The sequence below is a fragment of the Delphinus delphis genome, chromosome 11 (assembly GCF_949987515.2).
Source record: "Delphinus delphis chromosome 11, mDelDel1.2, whole genome shotgun sequence".
Lineage (NCBI taxonomy): Eukaryota > Metazoa > Chordata > Mammalia > Artiodactyla > Delphinidae > Delphinus > Delphinus delphis.
Genome location: NC_082693.1, coordinates 21,633,141 through 21,657,090, shown reverse-complemented (window position 1 = coordinate 21,657,090; position 23,950 = coordinate 21,633,141). Strand labels below are relative to the sequence as shown.

General features: G+C 39.7%; 1 protein-coding gene and 1 long non-coding RNA gene across 2 annotated transcripts in view; one reads left to right on the top strand and one right to left on the bottom strand.

Annotated features, from left to right (window-relative positions):
* Window positions 1–18,222, top strand: part of LOC132433560 (uncharacterized) — a 34,336-nt gene extending 16,114 nt beyond the window's left edge. Inside the window, exon 3 of the long non-coding RNA XR_009521171.1 lies at window positions 18,115–18,222. This is a non-coding gene — a long non-coding RNA (uncharacterized lncRNA). The remainder of the gene's footprint in view (window positions 1–18,114) is intronic.
* SSPN (sarcospan) overlaps window positions 1–23,740 on the bottom strand; it is a 45,922-nt gene extending 22,182 nt beyond the window's left edge. The window contains exon 1 of the mRNA XM_060024469.1: window positions 23,230–23,740. Coding sequence (XP_059880452.1) covers window positions 23,230–23,508 — 279 coding nt within the window. The 5' untranslated portion in view covers window positions 23,509–23,740. The remainder of the gene's footprint in view (window positions 1–23,229) is intronic.
* Window positions 23,741–23,950: the final 210 nt, after the last annotated feature.

Below are 23,950 nucleotides of genomic sequence, written 5' to 3'. Positions count from 1 at the left end.
ACAACCCAATCCAAAAATGGGCAGAAGACCTAAATAGACATTTCTCCAAAGAAGATATACAGACTGCCAACAAACACATGAAAGAATGCTCAACATTATTAATTATTAGAGAACTGCAAATCAAAACTACAATGAGATATCATCTCACACCAGTCAGAATGGCCATCATCAAAAAATCTAGAAATAATAAATGCTGGAGAGGGTGTGGAGAAAAGCGAACACTCTTGCACTGCTCGTGGGAATGTGAATTGGTACAGCCACTATGGAGAACAGTATGGAGGTTCCTTAAAAAACTAAAAATAGAACTACCATATGACCCAGCAATCCCACTACTGGGCATAAACCCTGAGAAAACCATAATTCAAAAAGAGTCATGTACCAAAATGTTCATTGCAGCTCTATTTACAATAGCCAGGAGATGGAAACAACCTAAGTGTCCATCATTGGGTGAATGGATAAAGAAGATGTGGCACATATATACAATGGAATATTACTCAGCCACAAAAAGAAATGAAATTGAGCTATCTGTAATGAGGTAGATGGACCTAGAGTCTGTCACGCAGAGTGAAGTAAGTCAGAAAGAGAAAAACAAATACCGTAGGCTAACACATATATATGGAATTTAAGAAAAAAAAATGTCATGAAGAACCTAGGGGTAAGACAGGAATAAAGAAACAGACCTACTAGAGAATGGACTTGAGGATATGCAGAGGGGGAAGGGTAAGCTGTGACAAAGTGAAAGAGTGGCATGGACCTATATACACTACCTAACGTAAAATAGATAGCTAGTGGGAAGCAGCCGCATAGCACAGGGAGATCAGCTCGGTGCTTTGTGACCGCCTGGAGGGGTGGGATAGGGAGGGTGGGAGGGAGGGATACGCAATAGGGAAGAGATATGGGAACATATGTATATGTATAACTGATTCACTTTGTTATAAAACAGAAACTAACACACCATTGTAAAGCAATTATACTCCAATAAAGATGTAACAAAAAGAAGAAGATAAAAAAATATAAATAAATAAATAAAAACATAGTCTTCTAAATGCTGACGCCTAGTATGGGTTTTATCTGAATGGTTAGGAGTTAGGAGTTTTACACTGACTAGTGGAGTTTCCTATAGAAGAGTTGTTTATTACAAGTAATAATGGGATGTAACAATAATAGTTTCCCCATAAATAAATATAGTCATGGCTATTGTAGCAAAGTTCCTTAAAATTGGAGGGAAAAAATCCTTGTCTTCATCACTTCTTAAATATGACCTCATTCTAGAGCCCGTGGCCTCAGCGAGTGTGGTTGATGGTTTGGGAGCATCTCTAAATCATCAGTGCGATGTGGCCCTCTGCTACTGTTGACAGCCAATGCCCACTCCACTGCAAGCCAAAGCAAAGCAATCATCCAAAAGTGGACCATCTCTCCATCGGTGTGCTGGTAAACGTTTAACAACCAGCTGTAGGGGTGGGAGCTGCTATTTGTAGCACTTGCTAATTTCCATGGTATAAATACTTCTACCAGTGCTGCTTTCAAGCTACCAATGTGAAGTCACTGAGCACAGGGTTGGGAAGAGATGTGCACAATCAGCTTTCACAAGCCCATCAGAGGTGCCCTAGGCACCTCGCACCCCTACCACACTGTCTGCCCATTGGAGTCCCTCCTCTTATTTTAGAAGCATCTGGTTACCAAGTGGGATTAGTTTGTAAGTAAAGAGTAAAGTTTGGCACATTACTCTTTATTAGTCGTTGGGAATCCCTGAAACCAGCCTACAGAATCAGTATAAAGGTGCAGAGGAGTGAGCCAGGGAGAAATCCTAGTACTCATTTCCTAATTTGTGAAAATGGAGTAAGAATCGTAGCAACGTAATCTTTGAGATCTTGTTATTCACGGCCACCCCCGTGAAGGTATCACTCCCCAGCTGAGTCGAGCTCAACAACTTATTGTGGTAGGCACTAGGAATATGCAGAATAAGATATGGTCATTGCTCTTTAGAAATTCACAGTTTAAGCCCCACTTTGCAGAGAAACTGAAGCACAGGAAAATTGATTGCCATGGGTAATGCCATCTGACCAGGCTATGCCAGGTGTAAAAATGGGCAGCCCACAGCAGCTCATTCAAATCCCTCCCTCCTGGTCACTCATCAAAATCTCTCATGCTTTCTGTAATGTAAGGGACATTGAATCAACTGTGTTGTCTTTTCCCTGCTGTGCATTACTTTTTAAAGACAACAAAAAGTTTGGTGTTAATCAGATAGGATTTAAATATGGTAGAATGTTGAAGTCATCCCTCCCCACATTTATTATTATTATTAATTATTATTATTTTAAGTCGCATTTTAAGGTAAAAGCAAGATAATAGGATTAAAAAATACTCTAATCAGATGAGGTAAGAAAGGTAAAAATAACTCTCAAAAGCATGAAACATCAAGTAACAGTTCACTCAACTGGTTGTTACTACTACTTCTTTAATTTTGTTAAAACCAAGTCTAGAACTACAGTCAAGGAGACAGTGTGGCATAGTGGAAAAAATGTGGGCTTTAGAGCCTGAAGCTTGAACTGCTGCTTTACTAACTAAATGTTCTTGGACAAAGCAATTTAATTCTTCCTAGCCTTGGTTTCCTTATCTATGAAATGGAAACAATAAGGCCTTCTTTTGATGGTTAATTCAAGGATTAATGATAATGCAAGTAAAGGGTATAGTATAATACCTTAACAAAAAGCTGGAGAATAACTGGTAGTGATTACTACCATAATTATTATTGCAATTAGAGTCACTCATACATTTATTACAGTAGGCCAAATTTAGAGTATATTTCAGGGGTCAGAAATGTATTACCAACTTAAACAGGTTTAGAATTGATAACACACCTACTGTCTTGGTTACAAATATCGTATAGTCTACTTTTTATTAGCACCAATGGATACTTGGTGTGGTCTTTATATTTATGTAAGAAAAATGAATTAACAAGTCTAGATGGTTTGACATTTTAATGCTAATATTGAGCAGTTTTACGTGCCAGGCATTAAACTAAGCTCTCTTTGTAAATTATCCCATTTGGTCTTCATAAAAATCCTTGACGTAGTCACTGTTATTAGCCCATTTTATAGATGATGAAACTAAGCTCAGAAAGGTTTTATGCTCGAGGTTACATAGCAAATACAGAACTCTAAGCTGTATGTGTCCAAGTACAGAGCTGGCTCTTAAACATTATACACCCTGGTCACCTCTCTGGAGGAATCTGGACAGCCCTAATACATGAAGTGAGAACTGCAGAAATTTGGATAACTTTCCATCATCTGCTCCTCTCCTGTGTGGGATGGCAGGAAGCCCTGGTCCTGAGGTGGGAAGACCAGTCTTTGAGATCCAGACACTGTCCAAGCTGAGGGAATGGGACACAGCCTTTGAGACTCAGTCTCATCATGTATAAAATAGAAAAAATAATACTTTATAATTTAAGGAGCATAAGTAACGTGCCTGGAATGGTAGTAGGTATTATTTTTTCCATCTCATATGACCTCAAACTGTGCCAATACAACTTACTCTGAAATTTGAGCTGAAATGAGTAATATATATAAAGGTAGCCCTCTCTCACGTCTTAGAAGTAATCTCATTCTCTTCATTTAAAAAGTTTTCATTGTGTACCTACCATGTGCCAGAAACTCTTTGAGACTCTGGAGATACCACAGTTAACAGAAGAGACAAAAGTCGCTGCCTTGATAGCACCAATGCTTTAAAGTGGAGAGGCAGACCGTAAACAAACGAATAAGTAGAAATATAATGTATCAGTCGTTGAGAAGAGTTATGGAGAGCATAGCACTTACCATCGTAGCTTCTTTTTCACACAAACATGACATATAGTAAATAGCAAAATACAAACAATAAATCCTTAAGGTGATATGTTCTCCCTAAAAAAGGAATTGGTAATCCTAGCAACCCCTTAAGAAAAGATGGTAAACTCAAGATTGTTTCTTATGAGAACCTTGTTGATTGTTATTCCAACAACACATATCCACTATAAGCTGTCTAAGACCTCACAGGCTCTATAAAAGAGAACACATCTGTGACCCCAGAGAAGGGGCAACAGAGGGTAACTACAAACAGGTTTACAGCAAAATGGGCTGCATCCAAAGGATAGAAACTGGAGCAGTATATCTTAGCTCTGCATCTGACAGACCTAGGTTCAGAACCCACCTCCACCACTTTTTTGCTTTTGGCCTTGGACAAATTAACCTCTTTGAGCCTCAGTTTCATCATCTGTGGGATGATAACCACAGTGCCTACTTCATAAATTGCTGTGAAGATTATACAAGACAGCATGTGTAGAAGGCTTATTATAGTACCAGCACATATGAAGCAGTCAATACTAATTTGTCAAATAAATGAACCGATTCATTGAGAGACTTGGGCTACTTTTGCTTTCATAGCAAGGACCCACTTTTCAAAACTCTCTCTAATATTGTTAACATAAACAGTTTGCAAACACCTGAGAGTTATAAAACTTCTTTTTCTGAGTCTTTTCCTTTCTGCTACAAGACTGTTTATTATCCACTACTCAGGAAATGCCAATCTTGGTAAACATACCAAGCTGTATATGTTTCTCTGATAACACTATTGTTGCTTTACAAAGATAAGCATTTAATTTCTGAAAACAAAATGCCATTCAGCTAAAAATATTTTCTATCCATAACAGATCCAAAATTAATATTACTTTTTTTTAAAAAAAGTGAAATTGTTTCAGCCAGACTTAGTGTACAGATATTAATAGGAAGTTCCAAAAGTGATAGGCATGTAAAAGTAAAGATTCCAAATCAACCAGAGTTTATGGCAGAATTGAACATCAAGATGAGAGAGTAACGTACTTATGGTCAATTAATCTACAACAAAAGAGGCAAGAATATACAATGGAGAAAAGACAGTCTCTTCAGTAAGTGGTGCTGGGAAAACTGGACAGCTACATGTAAAAGAATGAAATTAGAACACTCCCTAACACCATACACAAAAATAAACTCAAAATGGATTAGAGACCTAAATGTAAGACCAGAAACCATAAAACTCCTAGAGGAAAACATAGGCAGAACACTCTTTGACATAAATCGTAGCAATATTTTTTTGGATCTGTCTCCTAAAGCAAAGGAAATAATAGCAAAAATGAACTAATGGCACCTAATCAAACTTAAAAGCTTTTGCACAACTAAGAAACCATTTACAAAATGAAAGGACAACCTGCTTAATCGAGAAAATATTTGCAAATGATACGGTGGATAAGGGGTTAATATCCAAAATATATAAACAGCTCATACAACTTAACATCAAAGAAACAAAACAACCCAATCAATAAATGGACAGAAGACCTGAATAGACATTTTTCCAGAGAGAAAATGTAGATGGCCAACAGGGACATAAGAAGATGCTTAACATTGCTAATTATCAGGGAAATGCAAATCAAAACCACAATGATGTATCACCTCACACCCGTCAGAATGGCTGTCATCAAAGAGAACACAGATAACAAATGTTGGCAAGGATGTAGAGAAAAGGGAACTCTCCTACACTGCTGGTGGGAATGTAAATTGGTGCAGCCACTGTGGAAAACAGTATGGAGGTTTCTCAAAAAACTAAAAATAGAACTACCACATGATCCAGCAATTCCACCTCCTGGGTATATATACGTGAAAAAAACAAAAACACTAATTTGAAAAGATACATGCACCCCAGTGTTCACAGCAGCATTAAATACAATTGCCAAGATATGGAAGCAACCTAAGTGTCCATCAACAGATGAAAGGTTAAAGAAGATACACACACACACACACACACACACACACACACACACACACACAATGGAATACTACTCAGCCATAAAAAAGAATGAAGTTTTGTCATTTGCAGCAACATGGATGGGCTTGGAGGGTATTATGCTAAGTGAAATAAGTCAGAGAAAGACAAACACTATATGATAATCACTTATATGTGGAATCTAAATACAACAAACTAGTGAATATAACAAAAAGAAAGCAGACTCACAGATATAGAGAACAAACTACTGGTCACCAGTGGCAAGGCGGGGAGGGGACAATCTAGGGGTAGGGGATTAAGATGTACACACTATTATGTATAAAATCAGCTACAAGGATATATTGTACAATACAGGGAATATAGCCAACATTTTATAATAACTATAACCTTTAAAAGTTGTGAATCACTATTTGGCACACCTGTAACTTACATAATATTGTACATCACCTATACTTCAATAAAAATAAATTTCAACAAGAAAAAAAAAGATGAGGGGTAAACTGCAACTATCTGTCTCTAAACATTACAAACATCAGTATAAGCATTAAAACCTAGAACACTAATCATAATTTTGAAAAAATGTTTCTTCTTGGTTTTTATTAAACTAAGCCCAAAATAGCAGCTTCTTTTCTACTACAAATAAAACTGTAGCTAGCAACAACTTTTTATAGATAGTAAGTTTTGCTAAGGAGTGTTTTATTTGGCCTATAATATATTAGGAAGATATTCAATGCCTTTCCATCTGCCTTAGGAATCTACAACCCCAGAGCTTCATTGCTCTACTCTTTCTATTTTTATTTTTCCATTAGAGTAAAAGTTGCCAATGAAGAGCTGTAGTACAGAAATAGTCTCTTCATCTAAGGGTTAAATTCCGCCTGGCCCAGGAAGAGTTTGGGTTATGACATACATCCCCATCTGTGCATTTCTACATATTTCTTGGAGGGAACAATTTGGAATCTTTAGTTTGCAAGTTAAGATTATTTTTTAAAGAAGCTGGTAGAGATCCAGGTCAAAATTTCTCAGCACAAAGGTAATTCTAGATGACAAGTTCTCTCACAGAAAATTATTTCTTTGCAGAGTCTAAGGAGAAAAGACACTTGCTGAACCACACCTAAGTTGAGCTCATCTATAACATCCCTTCAAACTTTTTCTTCTCCTTTTTTATTATCATTGTCCTTTTGCCTGAGGAGTTGATACCTGACAGATCTATGTCCAATGACTGTAACTCTATGGACTTTTCATATATGAGTATGTAAAGACATTCCAACTGAATCAAAATTAATGATTTATGTGCTAATTAATTAAATTAAAAAACAAAAGCAGACCTATCATCACCTAGAACTTTCTTAAATCTAGATCGCTTTGGAAAATAAATTGTAGAAATACAATTTCTAGGGCTTCCCTGGTGGCGCAGTGGTTGAGAGTCCGCCTGCCGATGCAGGGGACACGGGTTCGTGCCCCGGTCCGGGAAGATCCCACATGTCGCGGAGCGGCTGGGCCCGTGAGCCATGGCCGCTGAGCCTGCGCGTCCGGAGCCTGTGCTCCGCAACGGGAGAGGCCACAACGGTGAGAGGCCCGCGTACAAAAAAAAAAAAAAGAAATACAATTTCTAAGAACTTATGAGGCCACTTCAGGAACTTCAGAACATTATTACTCATGCAATTGCCAGCAGCAGAGAATGGATTCACCTGCTTTGCTGTGACAAAAGGTCTGATTGGTTGGTCAAGAAGTATGGAGTGTTAAGAAGCACTTACAGACCAGACCGAAGTCCTTTGTTTGGTAAAATACCACCTTTCTAATTCCAAGTGGTGGGTTTTATCATGATTTGAAACTATCCAATAACCAGAATTTTATATCTATTTCTTTATTTTCATATTAATATAGCTATATATCTTTATATATAATCTATGTTTACATATAGAAAGATTATATATGTATAATTCATGATATATAGAAAGATAGACTTTATATATGTATTTAAAAAATTTTTAACCAATGTTGCATTGTACTTTGCATTGCTGTGTAGTTTAGGCAGATCTGTTGTACAAACACAAAAAGAGCGCGAAGGACAAAGTGACTGCCCTATTTCTTAGCACACATTGTGTCTTGCAGATGTTCACTTATACCTCCTATGTTGCTTTAGCAGATACTAGAAAACTATCCTGATGGAACTGATAAAAAGGAGTTGGAACTTGTGACCAGCGGCTGGATGAAGGGAGCCGGAATCCCTTAAATCCTATGGATATAGTGCGCTTCCCTTGATGTTCCTGCCAAAATAAGGCTGGAAAGCTAACGAGATCTGCAAGAGATGTGCCAGTGCAAAGTTGCTACAATTCCTAAGTTTCAAAAACCTTGCTTGAAAACGATTGCAAATAGCTCATAATTTTTTTTTGTTGTTTGTTTGTTTGCGGTACGCGGGTCTTGCTGTTGTGGTCTCCCCCGCTGCGGAGCACAGGCTCCGGACGCGCAGGCTCAGCGGCCATGGCTCACGGGCCCAGCCGCTCCACAGCATGTGGGATCTTCCCAGACCGGGGCACGAACCCGTGTCCCCTGCATCGGCAGGCGGACTCTCAACCACTGCGCCACCAGGGAAGCCCAGCTCATAATTTTAAACCAGTGAATCTCACAACTGAGTGTTTCATCAAATCACTTACAGGAAACAGAGAAAACTCCGACAACTATCCTAGTGCGTGACTTACCATGCAGACATTCAAGTAGAATCCCTTTAGTTTGGGTTTTACTTTAATATTACAATGCAGATTTGCATAACTATGCTAAGATACATATTCTGTAGGAACTGCTGGGAATTTTGCAGTTACACTCTCAAAAGATTGAATTAGCACAAACAAAAGAATTGTGGAGCAATGAAGTTGGTTATGGATAAAAATTGGGCTTAATAGTCATAGGACAAGAATTGTGCCTTTGAGCTAAAATGTCCTTTTACTTCTTTATCATCCTGGTATACTACTCTTCCTTCAACCATTTTGAATCCAGTAATATTCATTCTTCAAACTCTGCTCAAAGATCTTCTCTACCCAGAAAGGGTACCCTTTTTGCATTACCCACTTTGTATACATTAGCTCATTTATTCCCTAAAACAGTGAAATAAGAAAAAAAAATGTACCTCATTTTATAGAACACTGTCACTTAGAGAGGTTAAGAAACTTTCAAGTTGATCCAAAGAAGATTTTTTAAAGCATCAAGAGGTTCCATTTCTGCATAATATTAAGGACTAAATTCTCCCAAAAAACACTTTCAAATGCACTGAGCTTCTATAGGCTAAGGGTGGAACCAAGCCCATGGCATAAATGTAGGCCCCTAAGTGGCTACACCCTTAAACGGCTATACCCTAAATGGCTACTAGAAAATAATTAATCCACTAGCACTAAAATTTATCAAGAAACTTGTTCTGTCTCAGCTGATGAGGTGGGGTAGAGGTTTTGAGAGTTTTCTGCTACTTGCACAGTCCTGAAAAAAAAAACAACTGTTTTTTTTCAACAAAGAAATTGTAAGAGGGAGAGAGAGGGAAGGATGGAGGGAAGAAGAGAGAGAGAGAGAGAGAGAGAAGAGAGAATAGGTAAATCTTTGAGAAAAGGAGATATAAGAAATATATGAACCAATTGCAGTTCGTGGATCTTACTGGGATCCTTATTTTGACAAACTGTGAAGAAATATTCATGAGTTAATCATGAATATTTGAACTCTGATTTGAACCTATTAAGAAATTGTTAACTTGTAAGGTGTGATTGCTATTTTGATTATTTTTTAGTCTTCATCTTTTGACTTACATAGTGAAATATTTATAGATGAAATGATGTAATATCCAAGATTTACTTCAGAATAATCCAGTGTGTGGTGTGTGAGTATGGAAGGAGTACAGGAATATACAAATGAAGCAACATTGATCATCACTTAATAATTATTGAAGCTGAGTGATGGGACCATAGGCATTCATTGTACTATTTTATCTACTTTTGAGTATGCTTGAAATTTTCCCTGATAAATAGGTAAATTTAAGAAAAGGTGGCTCTTGGATCATGATACCATTGGGACACTTGGCAAGACAGACCATCTGGAAGGGTTACATCCTCAAATAGCCCACACCGAATTATCACATATAAATGCTCTTAGAAAATGAACTCACAGACTAATTATAGCAAACATATGAAAAATCAATTCATTAGGGAAGGCCAGCACTCACACGCATATAAGCTTGTATGCATGTTCACACACACATTCTCTCTCTCTCTCTCAGAATTAAAGCCACATGAATTTCAAATAGCAGAACTAAAAAATAGAGCCTATAAAAGTACATTCAGGGCTTCCCTGGTGGCGCAGTGGTTGGGAGTCCGCGTGCCGATGCAGGGGACACGGGTTCGTGCCCCGGTCCGAGAAGATCCCACATGCCGTGGAGCGGCTGGGCCCGTGAGCCATGGCCTCTGAGACTGTGCGTCTGGAGCCTGTGCTCCGCAATGGGAGAGGCCACGGCAGTGAGAGGCCTGCGTACCGCCAAAAAAAAAAAAAAAAAAGTACATTCAATATATAACTATATTATTTGTTTACAAAATGATTTTATATTATATATGTGATTTGTAACTATTCTTTTACATAATCATCTACTGTGAACATATTTGAATAAATAACTAAACATATTAAAAAGTACATTCAAAATAAACAGATGTGAAAGAAGGAATTGAAAACATGAATAAAGAGCAGGGCACTTTTGAAGATACCAGGAATATATTAAAAAACCAACAATAACAACAAAATAGGAGTTCTAGAAATGAAAAATAAAATCATTGGAATTAAAAACTCCTGGACAAGTAACAGGCATTAAAGTCAACTGAAAAGGGGAATAGTAAACTAGAAGGTATATCTGAGGAAATAACCTAAAATACAGCACAGAGAGACACAGGGAGATGAAACATAATAGAGGGACTTGCCTGGTGGCACAGTTGTTAAGACTCCACGCTCTCAATGCAGGGGACCCGGATTTGATCCCTGGTCAGGGAACTAGATCCCACATGCATGCCACAAATAAGAGTTCACATGCCACAACTGAGGAGCTGGCAAGCCGCAACTAAGGAGCCTGCCTGCCGCAACTAAGACCCAGCACAACCAAATAAATAAATAAAATAAAAATTTTTTAAAAAAGAAAAGAAACATAATAGAGAGGTTGAGAAATAAGGAAAATAAAACAAGAATGTCCAAACATACAACTGATAGCAGTTCCAGGCAAAGTGACTAAAGAGAAGAGGGAAACAATACTTGGAAATAATAAATAATGGCTGAATTTTTTTCAAAATTGATAAAGGACACAAAAATCTTAGATTCAGGAAACATATAATCAAATCCACACATAGGCACACTGGAGCTAAACTACAGCACCCTCAAAAACAAAAAGAAAATCAGAAAAGCAACCAGAGGAAAGAGGCATGTTATCTATAAAGGAAAAGCAATTAGATATTTACCAAACTGCTTAGCAGCAATAACTGAAGTCAGGAAACAATGGAATGATATATATTTTTTAATGGGAGAAGATAGCTATTAATCTAAGACTAAAGAAGTATTTTATAATCATTATCTTGTATGTAGTCATTAAGTAGATTAAAAATGTTTAATGAAAATGGGAAGAAAACAAGGAGAAATAGATTCATCTAATGTTGGGAAATCTGAATACACATCTCTCAGTAATCTTTAGATCAAGCTGAAAAATATTAGTAAGGATGTAGAAAATTCAACAACCTGATTAAAAAGCTTGATTTTTAGATTGAATACAGAACTGTAAATTTCAAAATGAGAAAATCCACATTTTTTTCCCAAGCATAAATGGAATGTTTATAAAAATTAGTCACATACTAGATCACAAAGTAAGTCTCATATAATATCAAAGAATTGAGAGTATGAAAAGCACATGAACTGAGCACAAAGCAATTCAGCTGAAATCAATAATCAAAAGATAAGCAAAAAGGACATTAGAGAAAACCCAAATAACTGGTGAGGTATTCTTTGCTTGCATAGAAGGTACAAACTGAATGAAAATACCAAAAGTATTTTTCTTGGAACTTGAGAAACCAATTCTAAAATATATAGAATTTATATTCTTCCCTGGTGATCTGGTGGTTAAGACTTCGCCTTCCAGTGCAGGGGGTATGGGGAAGATGGGGGTCGGGGAGGTGAGCTGCTTATGCCACCACCTTTATAACAAGATGCATTATAGTGCTATTTTAATACAGACAGTGTGATATCAGCAGGGTGACAGAAAAAACAATGGGATTGAAGAGGATCACAGACACACTCCTCAAATCTAATATGGAAACTTGATAGATGATAAATGGAAATAGCAGATCAGTGTGAAAGTACTGATTATTTATGGTACTAAGACAATTCACACTCCAAAAATAAAATATGGACATTATCTCACATCCATATGCAAAAAGTAGACCACTTAGATTAAAGATATAAATACAAAAGCAAACCTTCAACATTTCAGAAAACAATATAGAAAAATATCTTTCTGACTTTGGAGTAGGGGGAGATTTCTTTAAAATATATCAAAGCATATACCATAAAAAGATTAATATAGGTAAATACATTAAAATTAAATCTTTTCCTCAACAAAGCCACCATAAACAAAAGTAAAAGACATGATACCACCTAGGAGAAGATATTTGCAGTACCTAAAACCACAAAGGCTAAGTAACAAAGATAATAAATCTGACTTACTGGAGTATAGATTTGTACAACTTTGGGTTTGCGGTACTGATTTGGCGATATCTAATAAGTTGAAAATGCCTATATCTTAAGACCCAATCATTCAATTCCTAGGAATATTCCTTTAAAAACTTTGAAATACATGCATAGAGAGCCATGGAACAGAATGTCCATTGTCTCACTGTTTGTAATTGCAAGAAAAAAATAATCTTTTGAAAACAATCTAAATTTTCATCAACAGGAGAATGAATAAATTAATTGTTGTATATTCCTATAATGAAATATAGTATAGCAAAAATGAATGAATGATATCCATGAACTATTATAAATAAATCTCAAAAACAATATTGTAAAACATGATATTATGCTACTATTTATATAAAATTTAAAATATTGAAAACAACATTAATTATTGGTTACGGATATATACATATAAAAAGTATGAAAACATTCATAGGCATGACAGATATCAAATTCAGGATAGTAGATACCTCTGGAGAAGGAGGATGGGGTAGGAGAATATGATTAAGAAAGGAAACAGGTGACTTCAATATATTGCAATGTTTTCTTTCTTAAAAAAATGAAAACAATTATGACAAAATATTAAAACTTGATGAACCTGAGGCTGCTTTATTATTCTGTCTATGCTATTATATACTTAGAAATTTTCATAATTAAAATCATAGGATTGTATAGAATTGCCCATACTTGTTCAAACTCACACAAAAATAAAAATAAAAATCATAACCTAAATTTTTTCAAAATGGTAGATCTGGGATTCTACCCACATGCGTTTTATTCCAAAGTTGAAGCCCCTCCTGCAGTTTCAGGCCCCCTCTCCTTGCCTTTTCTGATCCTCCCCGGACAGGATTAATCACACCTTCCTCTGTGCCACCCTCTTTAGGGCACCAAGTTAACACTTGGTTTTTTCAACTGTATCGTAGCTGGTTGTGTGTGTGTGTGCCCTCTCCCAGACACAGCTCCTGGGAGTGACGCACTTGGCGTATGGAAAGACACAGGGAGAATGGCTAGATGTGAAAGGTTTCTGTTTTACAAGTAGGTACTCTTTCGTTGATAGGCTTCTGTTCTGTGGCTCATCAACCACCTAACTCACTCTTCTGGTAACTTGTCAGAAACTAATCATCAATAGGTTCTATAAGTACCTACTTTTGCAAAGTAATCCATTTTCAAAGAATATAAGAGAAACAAAATTGTGTTTCAGCATTTCTCATGAATCAACATGAGGGGTAGAAGTGCTACCTATTTGTGGGAAAAATAAACTACTACAATTCATTTGTTTCACTTAAAAATTTTTGAAGTTCTCAGAAGGGAAAGGAATCTTATAAATGTGGATTAAGCCTACTCCAGAGGTATAGAGATAGGCTGAATTTTATGATTCAAGCATAATTAAGTAGGTTCTCAAATTAGGTCCCACTTCAGAAATGATTGTGCAGATAATTCTGTGTTAATACTCCTGGGTCCATCTATCTGAAACAGTACAATAAATAGAATTTGATGAAATTGTACAGTATATAGAAATTATACAGTAAATCAATATAAATTCAATTATAACAGGAGTGTAAATGAGAGAACCATCCTGTTCAATCTTTAAAAAATATTATCAAGTGGCTTTTCTAATTAAGAGCACTTTTTACCAAAAAAAAAAAAAACCACACACATACACAAAGGATATAATGGACCATTAAGTAATATATAGTAACATTACTTCTTTAAAAAGTTTTTTGTCCTTTTCATCATGAGGTTAGTGTCCCCAGGCAGCCTGCAGCCTCTCCCGCATTTCCTCTCTTCCCTTCCATGGCAACATGGGTTAGCTAGACACTGAGCTTTTTGTGATGTGTGTGTGAGGATGGGGAGAAGGGGAGCGAGGCTTCAGGGAGGTCTCCAGGTGGAAAAATTTGTGACGCACTAGATTCGGTGACTGAATGAGTATTTATCGAGGGTTCTCGAACACAATAGTTACGGTCACACTATGTTCATTTTTAAAATTATGTTTGGTCTCACAGCCCTTAACTTAGATGGAAACTCTTTCATAGGCATCCCAAACCACTTGTTCATGAAAAGATTATGCGACAAAGCCCACCTGCGTGGGTTTATCCTTCTGTTTCAGAATCTGAGTAGCGAGCGCACGAGAGACATGCATAAACTTACTGAACGTGCACTAAAATGGTTGAATTCTGTCTTCCATCAGTATGCAGTCATGGAGCAGTTATTTTGCATTGATTATAAAGTGTCCACCTTACGGAGACCTAGTTTGCCCTTTTGCTGCCTCTGACGCTGCACCGCTTCACTGAGGCGGGGACAGTCGCCTTGTGTTCATCTCCATAACCGAGCACCCTCCATCCTCCAACAGAAAGGATGAAGGCTGAAATGCTGTTTCCCTTATCTTGGAAAAGCCCCCTTTTATAGCTTTCCTGGCACAGCTAAATGGCACAGGTAATGGCCTGATATGTGTGCCACACCTGATACTTTAGAAGGAAGCTGGTAAGTGTTATGTTTTTCCCTAGCAATAAAGCGAAAATTCTCTCCCTAGTTAGGGTCTAGTTAACACACTAGCAAGTCCCCCTCTTTTCTCCTCACCTGTCATTATCTTCCACACAAGAGAGAGGTCTTGATAACAACGTATCTTAATGGGATTTTAATGGCTAATTACAGTGAATGCTGAATCAAACACTTTCACAACAACAGTTGAGTGGGATGCTGATAAAACAGCATCCTCGAGGTTTCCGCAGCCTCTCCCAGCCAGGGGGAGTTGCTCATTTCTGCAGCAACAGAAGCAGCCCCAACCGAACTTCTTCAGCAGGACGTGAGAATGCTGATTTGTGAGCAAACCATTTGCTTTCTAACAGCCAGTCACTTACCAGCCTTTGGCCAGGGTGAGGAAACACAGCACTGAAACACTCACGTTCATGACTGTGTTAGGCAGCGGATGTTGCTTAGCAACCTTAGATCAGAGAGCATCAACTTTAAATATGCTCAAAAATCAAACCAGCGACATTCCAGCATGTGTCTGGAACCGTGGCCTTCCTTGCCTTTTGTTTGCTACTCATTTTGGACTCGGATTGGACCAAAAGGTGGCATATTGGATGGTTCTACTCAGTCTTCTCTAGTTTTCCCCTCTGGGATGGTTTGGATTTGTGCAGCGCTTGTTAAAGTAAAGCAGAGACCCTTAGAAGTTTTAGGGGTTTTAAGCTGGACAAACAGGATCAAACGAGAAGCCCTGACTGTGTACCTAAGGAGGATCCACCAGGAGCTGCATGCTCGTCCTGGAGGCTGTGACAGCATGAGGCCCCAGGTGGGAGCACCCTCAGGGTTTTATTTTGACCCATTCCACAGAACAAAGAGTGTTCATCTAATTTTCAGAACCATCATCAAAAATGAAAGCATCAGCTGCATATTATAAAGGAGACCTGAGAGCGGGCTTCCCTTGAGTTCTAGAAAGACCAAGCCTGAGATCACTGCTCCCAGAGGCCAGAGGGCTCATCTAATTGCTGAAAATCTGAGCATCCGCCACCAGCAGGGCTCAGTCAGCCACCCTCATTTTCTTGCCTCAGAGGCCAAGGTGTCATGTAGCTAGATTCTGATAGCGACTCACTCCAGAAGCAGCCAAGAAAGGCAGAGATTTACTAAATGGTGGGTCCTAAGCCTGAAAGCTAAGGCAACAGATGAAACGTCTAAGCTACCCTTGGAATTGTAGGCACCAGCTAAATCTACTTGATTTTATTTCTACTGAAATTTGACAAAAGAAGCAATGCGTAAATGCATTGAAAACACCCTCCTCCATATGTTTCACTACAGGCATGGGCCTGAGCCACGCCACCCCGCCGCACTGCCAAGTGTCAGCTTACTGGTGCAGAACCCTCATCAGAAACATTCAGGCTTGTAGCCGTTCCATGAAAGCCACAGGGCCTTCCTGAATCAGCTGAGAAACACACTTAAGAATCACTGAGGTGGCTGTACAAACTGATATTCCTCACTGACAAGGCTATGGATTGAATTATGCACACCCTCCCCCAGTTCACATGTTAAAGCCTTAACCCTCAATGTGACTGTGTTTGGAGACAGGCCTTTTAGGAGGTAATTAAGGTTAAACGAGGTTGTAAGGGGGAGGTCCTAATCCTACAAGACGGGTGACCTTAGAAGTAGAGGGAGAGAGCGAGATCTCTCCCTCTCTCCAGGCACATGCACCAAGGAAGGACCACGTGAGCACGTAGTGAGAAGGTGGCCATCTGCAAGCCGGGAAGAGAGCCCCTCACTAGAACCCACCGTACTGGAGCAGGCTAAGACAGAAAGGAAAATGTATTTTAGTTATTGCTGTGTGTGGAAGCGTACACATATGAATTTTAAAATCTACCAGGGTGATCGAGGCAGCTGCCTCGCTCAGTCATCTAACAGTTACTCCTGCCAAATTTTATCTCAATACACTGAGATCTGAGGTAGCATCCAAACCATCTGAAAGAGGACAAGCCTCTGAAATAGGCTCTTATATAGTTTATGTTACAAATACTGTTCCCAACATCCATTTTTTAAAAGAAGATCACCTTCAGCTTATGAACTCATTGTAATAAACCTAGACTTGTATAAACCTAGACTTGAATCCAACCCTGGATTTTAATGCGCTCTTCTGAGCAGGATTTCTCTAGTTTGCCGGGATCTAAGTCCTAAAACTGAACTGTACTTTGCAGTGAAATGGTATCTAATTAAAATTTAATGACTAGATTCCATTCCTATCCTACAGCAACATAGAAATATGCACACTGAACTCCTCACATTATCTTGTGTGTATCCTTTAATGTTGATGCCAACCCTTCAGGGTACAACACAGGCAAGTGGACCCAGTTAAAGAGCACCCTTAATAGAAATGTCATGGACAAGGTTAATGGGAAGAAAAAGTCCAGAAAATATCCATTTCCTCAGACCAAACTGAAAGTGGACATCATAATGGCAATCTATAAAACTACTGGACCAAATATTAGGGAAACCTATGCCATTGCTTTCTTTGTAGAAGGTAAGGATGGTAATATTGGCATCTAGCATTCAGCCACATCAATCCTAATTTGTCCTAATTTATTCAAGTTAGGGGAACGCAAAGTAAGTCACGTGACTTCTTTCTTTTTTAGATCCTGCAGTCATTTTATAACATGAAATAAAATATCTCAATAATGCTAAGTTAACACGTTCTGAATGTCTCTGGAACCCAGGGGCCCACGATAGAGTAATAACACACTCCTTATTATTACCTCTTAGTTCTTTTCAATATCAATAAACTTTTCTATATTGGAAAATACAACTGTATGTCATTTCTCAAACCATAGTTTAAAAATGGATATACATAAGTTCAAACAGAAACTCTAATAATGGCAAATATGGAATAGAGTTTGGTTTAACACTCCTTTTTTAAAAAGAGAAAGGAAATTCAGGGATAATTTCCTCATTGTATAAGCATTCCCTTGGCCTTTGCATATCTGGCTTAGTATGAAGCTAGCAATAGAAGTGAAAATACAGTCTCCTAATGATTCTAAGCATCTAATGATTTTTTTCCAACTTTACTTATTCTTTAATTTTTTTTTTTTTTTTTTTTTCGGTACGCAGGCCTCTCACTGTTGTGGGCTCTCCCGTTGCGGAGCACAGGCTCCGGACGCATAGGCTCAGCGGCCATGGCTCACGGGCCCAGACGCTCCGCGGCATGTGGGATCTTCCCGGACTGGGGCACGAACCCGTGTCCCCTGCATCAGCAGGCAGATTCTCAACCACTGTGCCACCAGGGAAGCTCTTTTTTGTTGTTTTATTATTAACTTAACTTTACTTATTCTTTATTCAGTATTCCTAAAATTCTTTCAGAGAGCATGTCACCAAATTCTTGAATATTCCCTTTTGTGTTCATACACTTATTAAAATTAATTTTTTTCCAAATTAATCCAATTACATTCCATTTCTAGACTTACTACAACAACTTCATGTACCTATAAGATAATTATCCTCTCATTACTTGTCATACGTACTCAGTGGAGACTGAGTTAGGCCATGGGATTATCACTCCTCAGTCCCTAACTCTCCTGTGACAGTTGCTATAATCCAAATTATTTCCCAGTGGTACTAGAGATGCAATTTTAAGTTTTGGAAGCGTATTAAAGCCCCAATATGAAAAATAATGTACTACTATGCAATGTGTTCCTAAAAATATAATTCCAGATTAAATTCTCAAATGTCAATACACATATATAGAAAATTGACATCATTGTTTTGCTTCTTGACTTGTTTTAGGGTCTATCCAAAAGCCCAGTGCCAAATCTTTCTCACTTCCAGTTTTTCTTCATAACCATGATCAAATCATTTAGGCAAACCATCATGTCGCAGTCTCTCCACTTATAAATTGCGGATAATAACTTGCTATATGTCATATATCTACTTGTGAATTTCAGGGTGTATTCTTTTTTAAAATAAATAACCACCCAATGTTCCCTTCCATTAAGTCAAGATTAAAAATAGATTTCAAAAATCCGAATACACCTGCATTTTGAATTCCTTAGAGTAAGTTAACATATGAAAACTGTTATTGAAATTCCTGACAGCACGCTTAATCATTACAGATTCATATGATAAGTTTTATGAATGACATTAAGGAAAGGAAATATTCTTCCCTTTAAGCTCTTTCCTTAAACTTTCTAATGTGATTACTGTAGTATATATCTCAGGGATTTTATTCCAGGGGGATGGGGTATGCGAACAATGGAGCAAGAGTCAGGAAAACTAAAAGAAGCAACAATAAGGCAAATAAATTCCCACTTTCCATTGGAATATTCCCTACAAGGGCCAAGAAACTAACAAACACTAACCATCCCCATTGGGGAAGAGAAGCAAGAGTTTGCTCTTAACTTGACTTCAGAGAGAAATGCCAAAGCAAATAAATCATGGTAAGTGAAATACTTTGAAAGGTAAATGGACTTTAAAAATATTTGCGTAGGTTAAATTTTTTAACCGGAAGTATTCATTACTGTCAGATAAGGCCACATGTCCATCAGGGTCTCTGGAGATCTCCTCCTTGCATATGATTCATTATTTTTAGACCAATGCCTAGCTCGTCAGACATCCCCAACAAATGTTGCCGAATGAAAAAAATAAGCCAAAGTTCAAACACGTTATCCTTCACCTAAACCAAAATTGTATTAATCTGAGTAAGAAATAAGTAAAGGCCCCAAAGTTCTTAGATTTCTTCAATCCTTACACATTTTTTCATCAATAAGAATTCTGGAATGACGCGCAAACTTGAATGTCTATTCCACCCAGCTAAATCAAGCCATTAACAGAATCAAATGCAAACTTCTGTTTCCTAGGATCCCTTGCCCCTAGCCAAGTTCATCCTCAAAGACCTTGTTTCACTTTGTGCTGTCCTTGTGGAGTGACTTGCAACCCTCAAGCCATGTAGAAAGAATTTTGAGAGAAGAATGGCACTTTTACAGGTTACGCGGTCTCCAGAGCAGCTCCATTCTTTTTCTTTTTCCTTTACGGGAATCTTTTGTAATTGAAGTAAAAAGACTTCAGTCATGTCTCTGATGGAGGGTGAGAGGAGTCATATTTACAGGTAGGTAAGAAATCACCTATTTGTTTTTCTAAAATTCCTCTGGACATAAATCTCTGATTAGAGATTACCAATGGCTTTTTTTTTATAACTAGAATTTCACTGAACATTCATCAAGCCACCCAGATATTGGTCAAGAAGAAGTTGCCTAAGTAAATTTATCCATATACCTAGATTCTATCATGGGAATGGTGATACCCAAATCCCAAAGTAATGCGATAGCAAACCTTGTAAAATGAAGTAAGTGTCACATGATCAGAGGCAACCAGTATAAACAGAAATAGAAGAGTGAAGCCGTCAAACTGTCGATGGGGCGGGTGCCTCAGGCTGGGCGCCCTGCTTGAATTCAGCGTAAATTCCCGAAACAGGTTTGACTCTGTCTCAGCCTCAGGGATTGACCTGTACTGTTTCGGTCTAACTTTCCAGTATTCCCTGGGGGATATACCAGACCAGACTCATTCCACGTCCCTAGGGAAAATGACCCTGAGGAGGCCCTTCTCCCCCAAGTTAATTTTTATAATCCTCCAGAAAGATTCAGAAAGTACTGGACTCATCTAATACCACTAAGACTGCTAACAGTAACTTGGCTCAGATCAGAGAAAGGTGAGATGGCCGAACTGATAGCTTCTTCAGGGTTCAAACTGGTCTGGGAAATGGAGCAAGTCCAAAGTGACTGTTCTGCGTGATTAGAGATAAAATAGAGCCACTGCTACTTCGAAGAGCGCCACTACCAGTGACTGCTCCACTCATGGCTAAGAAAAAGTGCGAACTCACTGAACGCTTACCGGGAGCCAGCACTGTTCTAAGTATCAGAACATGTATTTATTTCTTTATTCCGCAGGACAACCCTAAGAGAGAGGAATTATTATTACCATTCTGATTTCATCAACGAAGACATAGAAGCCTAGAGAATTTAAGTAACTTGCCCCAAGTTATTCAGTGAATAATGCCCGGGCGGGAGCTCAACACCAGGTGCAGTGTTTCCGCTTCTGTACTTCACCACCCGGCCTCCCTGCCTTTTCCCTTCCTTGAAAGCTTGGAAGAGCGCCCCAGGACCAACCACAGACAGCCTGAGGAGAACAACAAGCAGGGAGTCTGTGGGAGATGGGGACAAGTTGCCTGCAGCTCCGGCCCAGCTGGGATGAGATTCTCCTTGCCCACTCCTTAGGGCCCCTCCTCTCTTGTCTCAGGCCATCTCCACTAACTGCTCTGCTCTGCATATGCTCTCTGCTGAAAGACAAGATTACAGATATCATCAATACAGATGTCACTACAAGAAAACTTCGAGTGGATCCCAGATTATAACCGAGAAAACTGGAACAAACAGAGAACTGGCTGCAGATAATGCTCTTTGCACCATATCCAGGGAGCTTCCAAGGGCACTTAGGAGCATGTGATGCTCCTACAAGGAGCTCATGAAATTTCAGAGTTGCAAGGTTTGTACGTTCCCGTCTTAAACATTAAGACAAATTTTCCCCACCTAATTTGCTTTTTTCGTACTGGACTTCTTAAAGTTGAAATAAAGAAAGGTTAGAAAACACATTTGTAAATGATATTCAAAACCACTGAATGAGAAGTTTCGTTCCTTTCTTCTTTGAATTCACCTAGCCTTGAAGAACAGACCTTTTTTTCCCTCTGAGTATGTTAACAGTCATTGAAGTGACTAAAGTACCCAGTATATCTTAGTGAAAAGCTATTTTTAAAATCACTTGATTTAGAAAACTCCAATCATGATAATTTCATGGGAATTCTCAGTACACAAATTAAAAGTTTTAAATTACTCTGCAAGAATTGGGAGTTCGAATAATCTTAAATAGAAAATACCTGCATCAATGCATACTTAATCAGGTGTTTTTAACATCTGTCCCTGATCCAAAATTATTCTGAGGGTTGTTTTATAAGGTACAGTTCTTGTGGTCAGTAATAGCAGTAATGATGCAATGGGAGACTAGGAGCCAGAGGTGTCGATTCTGGTCTCACCTGACTCCACCACTTTTCACCTCTGGGCTTTGAGAATGCCATTTAACTTCTCTTAGCCCGCTTCCTCGTGTCCACAGATGAATAACAGTTCCCACCTCAAAGTGTTGTTTCAGGGACCAAATGAAATAATGCACGTGAAAGAGATTTTAGTAAGCCCGAGGCACTATAATAATAAAATTACAAACTAAATCTGGGAGCAACATGGCTCAATGAGGAAAACGCAGATGTAGTCTGGTGCTAAAAGGAATCAACTTGGTTGATTTGCCAACTTTGGAAACTCATGACCTTCAGTGGGTTTGCCCTTGGTTCTCTCTCATTTGAGAAATGGAAGGATAATAACTATCCCATAAGGCTGATGTGGGGATTAGAAATAATACGTGTAAGGCCTCTAGCAGGACAGGCCCACAGTAGGTGCTCAATAAATGGTACCCACTTCATATCAGAGAATCCGTTTAATTAAGCCAAGTATGCTGTGTCCAAACACTCAACTCACAACAGCTGAGCAGTGTTCTGCTTTGAACAGTACATCCATTAGCAGAGTCCCAAATAAGGCTCCTGCCACGGCCAGCACCCTGGGTTTATCCCACTTTAGATTCCAGTGGATTAAGGCTGTGCTTGCTGTATTCACATTTCCTGCCTTCAACCACTGTTTTATAAACTTACTACCGGAACCTCAGATTTAAAAAATAAAATCAATTCTACCCAGTGTGGCCACTCCAAGTACAGGATTTTTCCTAACTTGCTTTTACAGGATGAACGTATTCACTTTTTTGCTACTTCTGTAGGGACGAGGGTGGGGTCCGCGGGCGAAGAGAAAGAAAAAGCCGAAGTGAATCTGCTGTTGTTATCGAGGCTGTTCAGTGTGACCAAAGTAAGCAGCCTGTGCCTCCCTCCGCAGCTCCAGCGCGTGAGGGTCAGGCCTGTCGGAGGCGGAGGCGTTCGGAGCCACAAGCAGGACAAGGGCACGAGCCCCGCCGCGCCAGGCCTGAGCAGACCCGGGGCGGCGGGCATCGGTCACCAAGCAGAGGGCGAGTTAGAGGCGTGGAGCCGGGGAAGGGCGCATGCAGGTGGGTTAGTGGTAACTCGACCATGCGGCGTGGCATTCCTGTCTGGCAAACGCGCTCAGGCAAAACAGACTCGATGCTTACAATGATCCCAGCCCAAAATGGAGTGTCTCTGACTAGCAGGGAGGAGCTGATGCCGGCCATGAGAAAGCCCACCACGGTCACGGCGACGCCCAGCGCCAGCTGCAGCAGCGCGAGCAGCAGCGGGAACCGGCAGCCGCAGCACGTCCGGGCCTCCTCCTCCCCGCACTCCTTGGGGGCCCCCGCGCCCCTCTTCGGCCCCATGTCCTCAGGCCCCGCGGCGTCGGCGGCCGGCGGTCCCCCTTGGCTCCGCGCTCCGCGACCCGGCCGCTCCCTGCCCATGGCGGCTGCGGGGGCGACGGCGAGAGCGGCGCGGGGCGGGCCGCGCCGGCCCTGCTCGGCGAGTTACGGAGGCTGAACAAATATGGCAAACATTTGGAGCGACTCGCCGAGCCTCCGAAGGCCACGGGGAGCCCGCGGCGGCGGGGGAGTCGAGGGGGGTCGCCAACTGCCAACTCGCCGGGCGGGACACAGCGCCCGCCGGCTCGGGCAGGGTGGCCCCGCGCGTCCTAAACCCCAGCGCCCTTTAGACAGGCTGCGTGTGCGCGCGCGTGTGTGTATGTGTGCGCGCACGTCTGTGTACGCGTGTGTGTGTGTCTGTGTGTGTGTGTGTGTGTGTGTGTCTGTGTGTGTGTGCTGTATGTCTCCCACTCCAAACCCCAGGATTTTTTCGGTTTTGTTTTTGTTTTCTGAGAGGTGCAGTGCAAGGTGATGAATGTTTAAA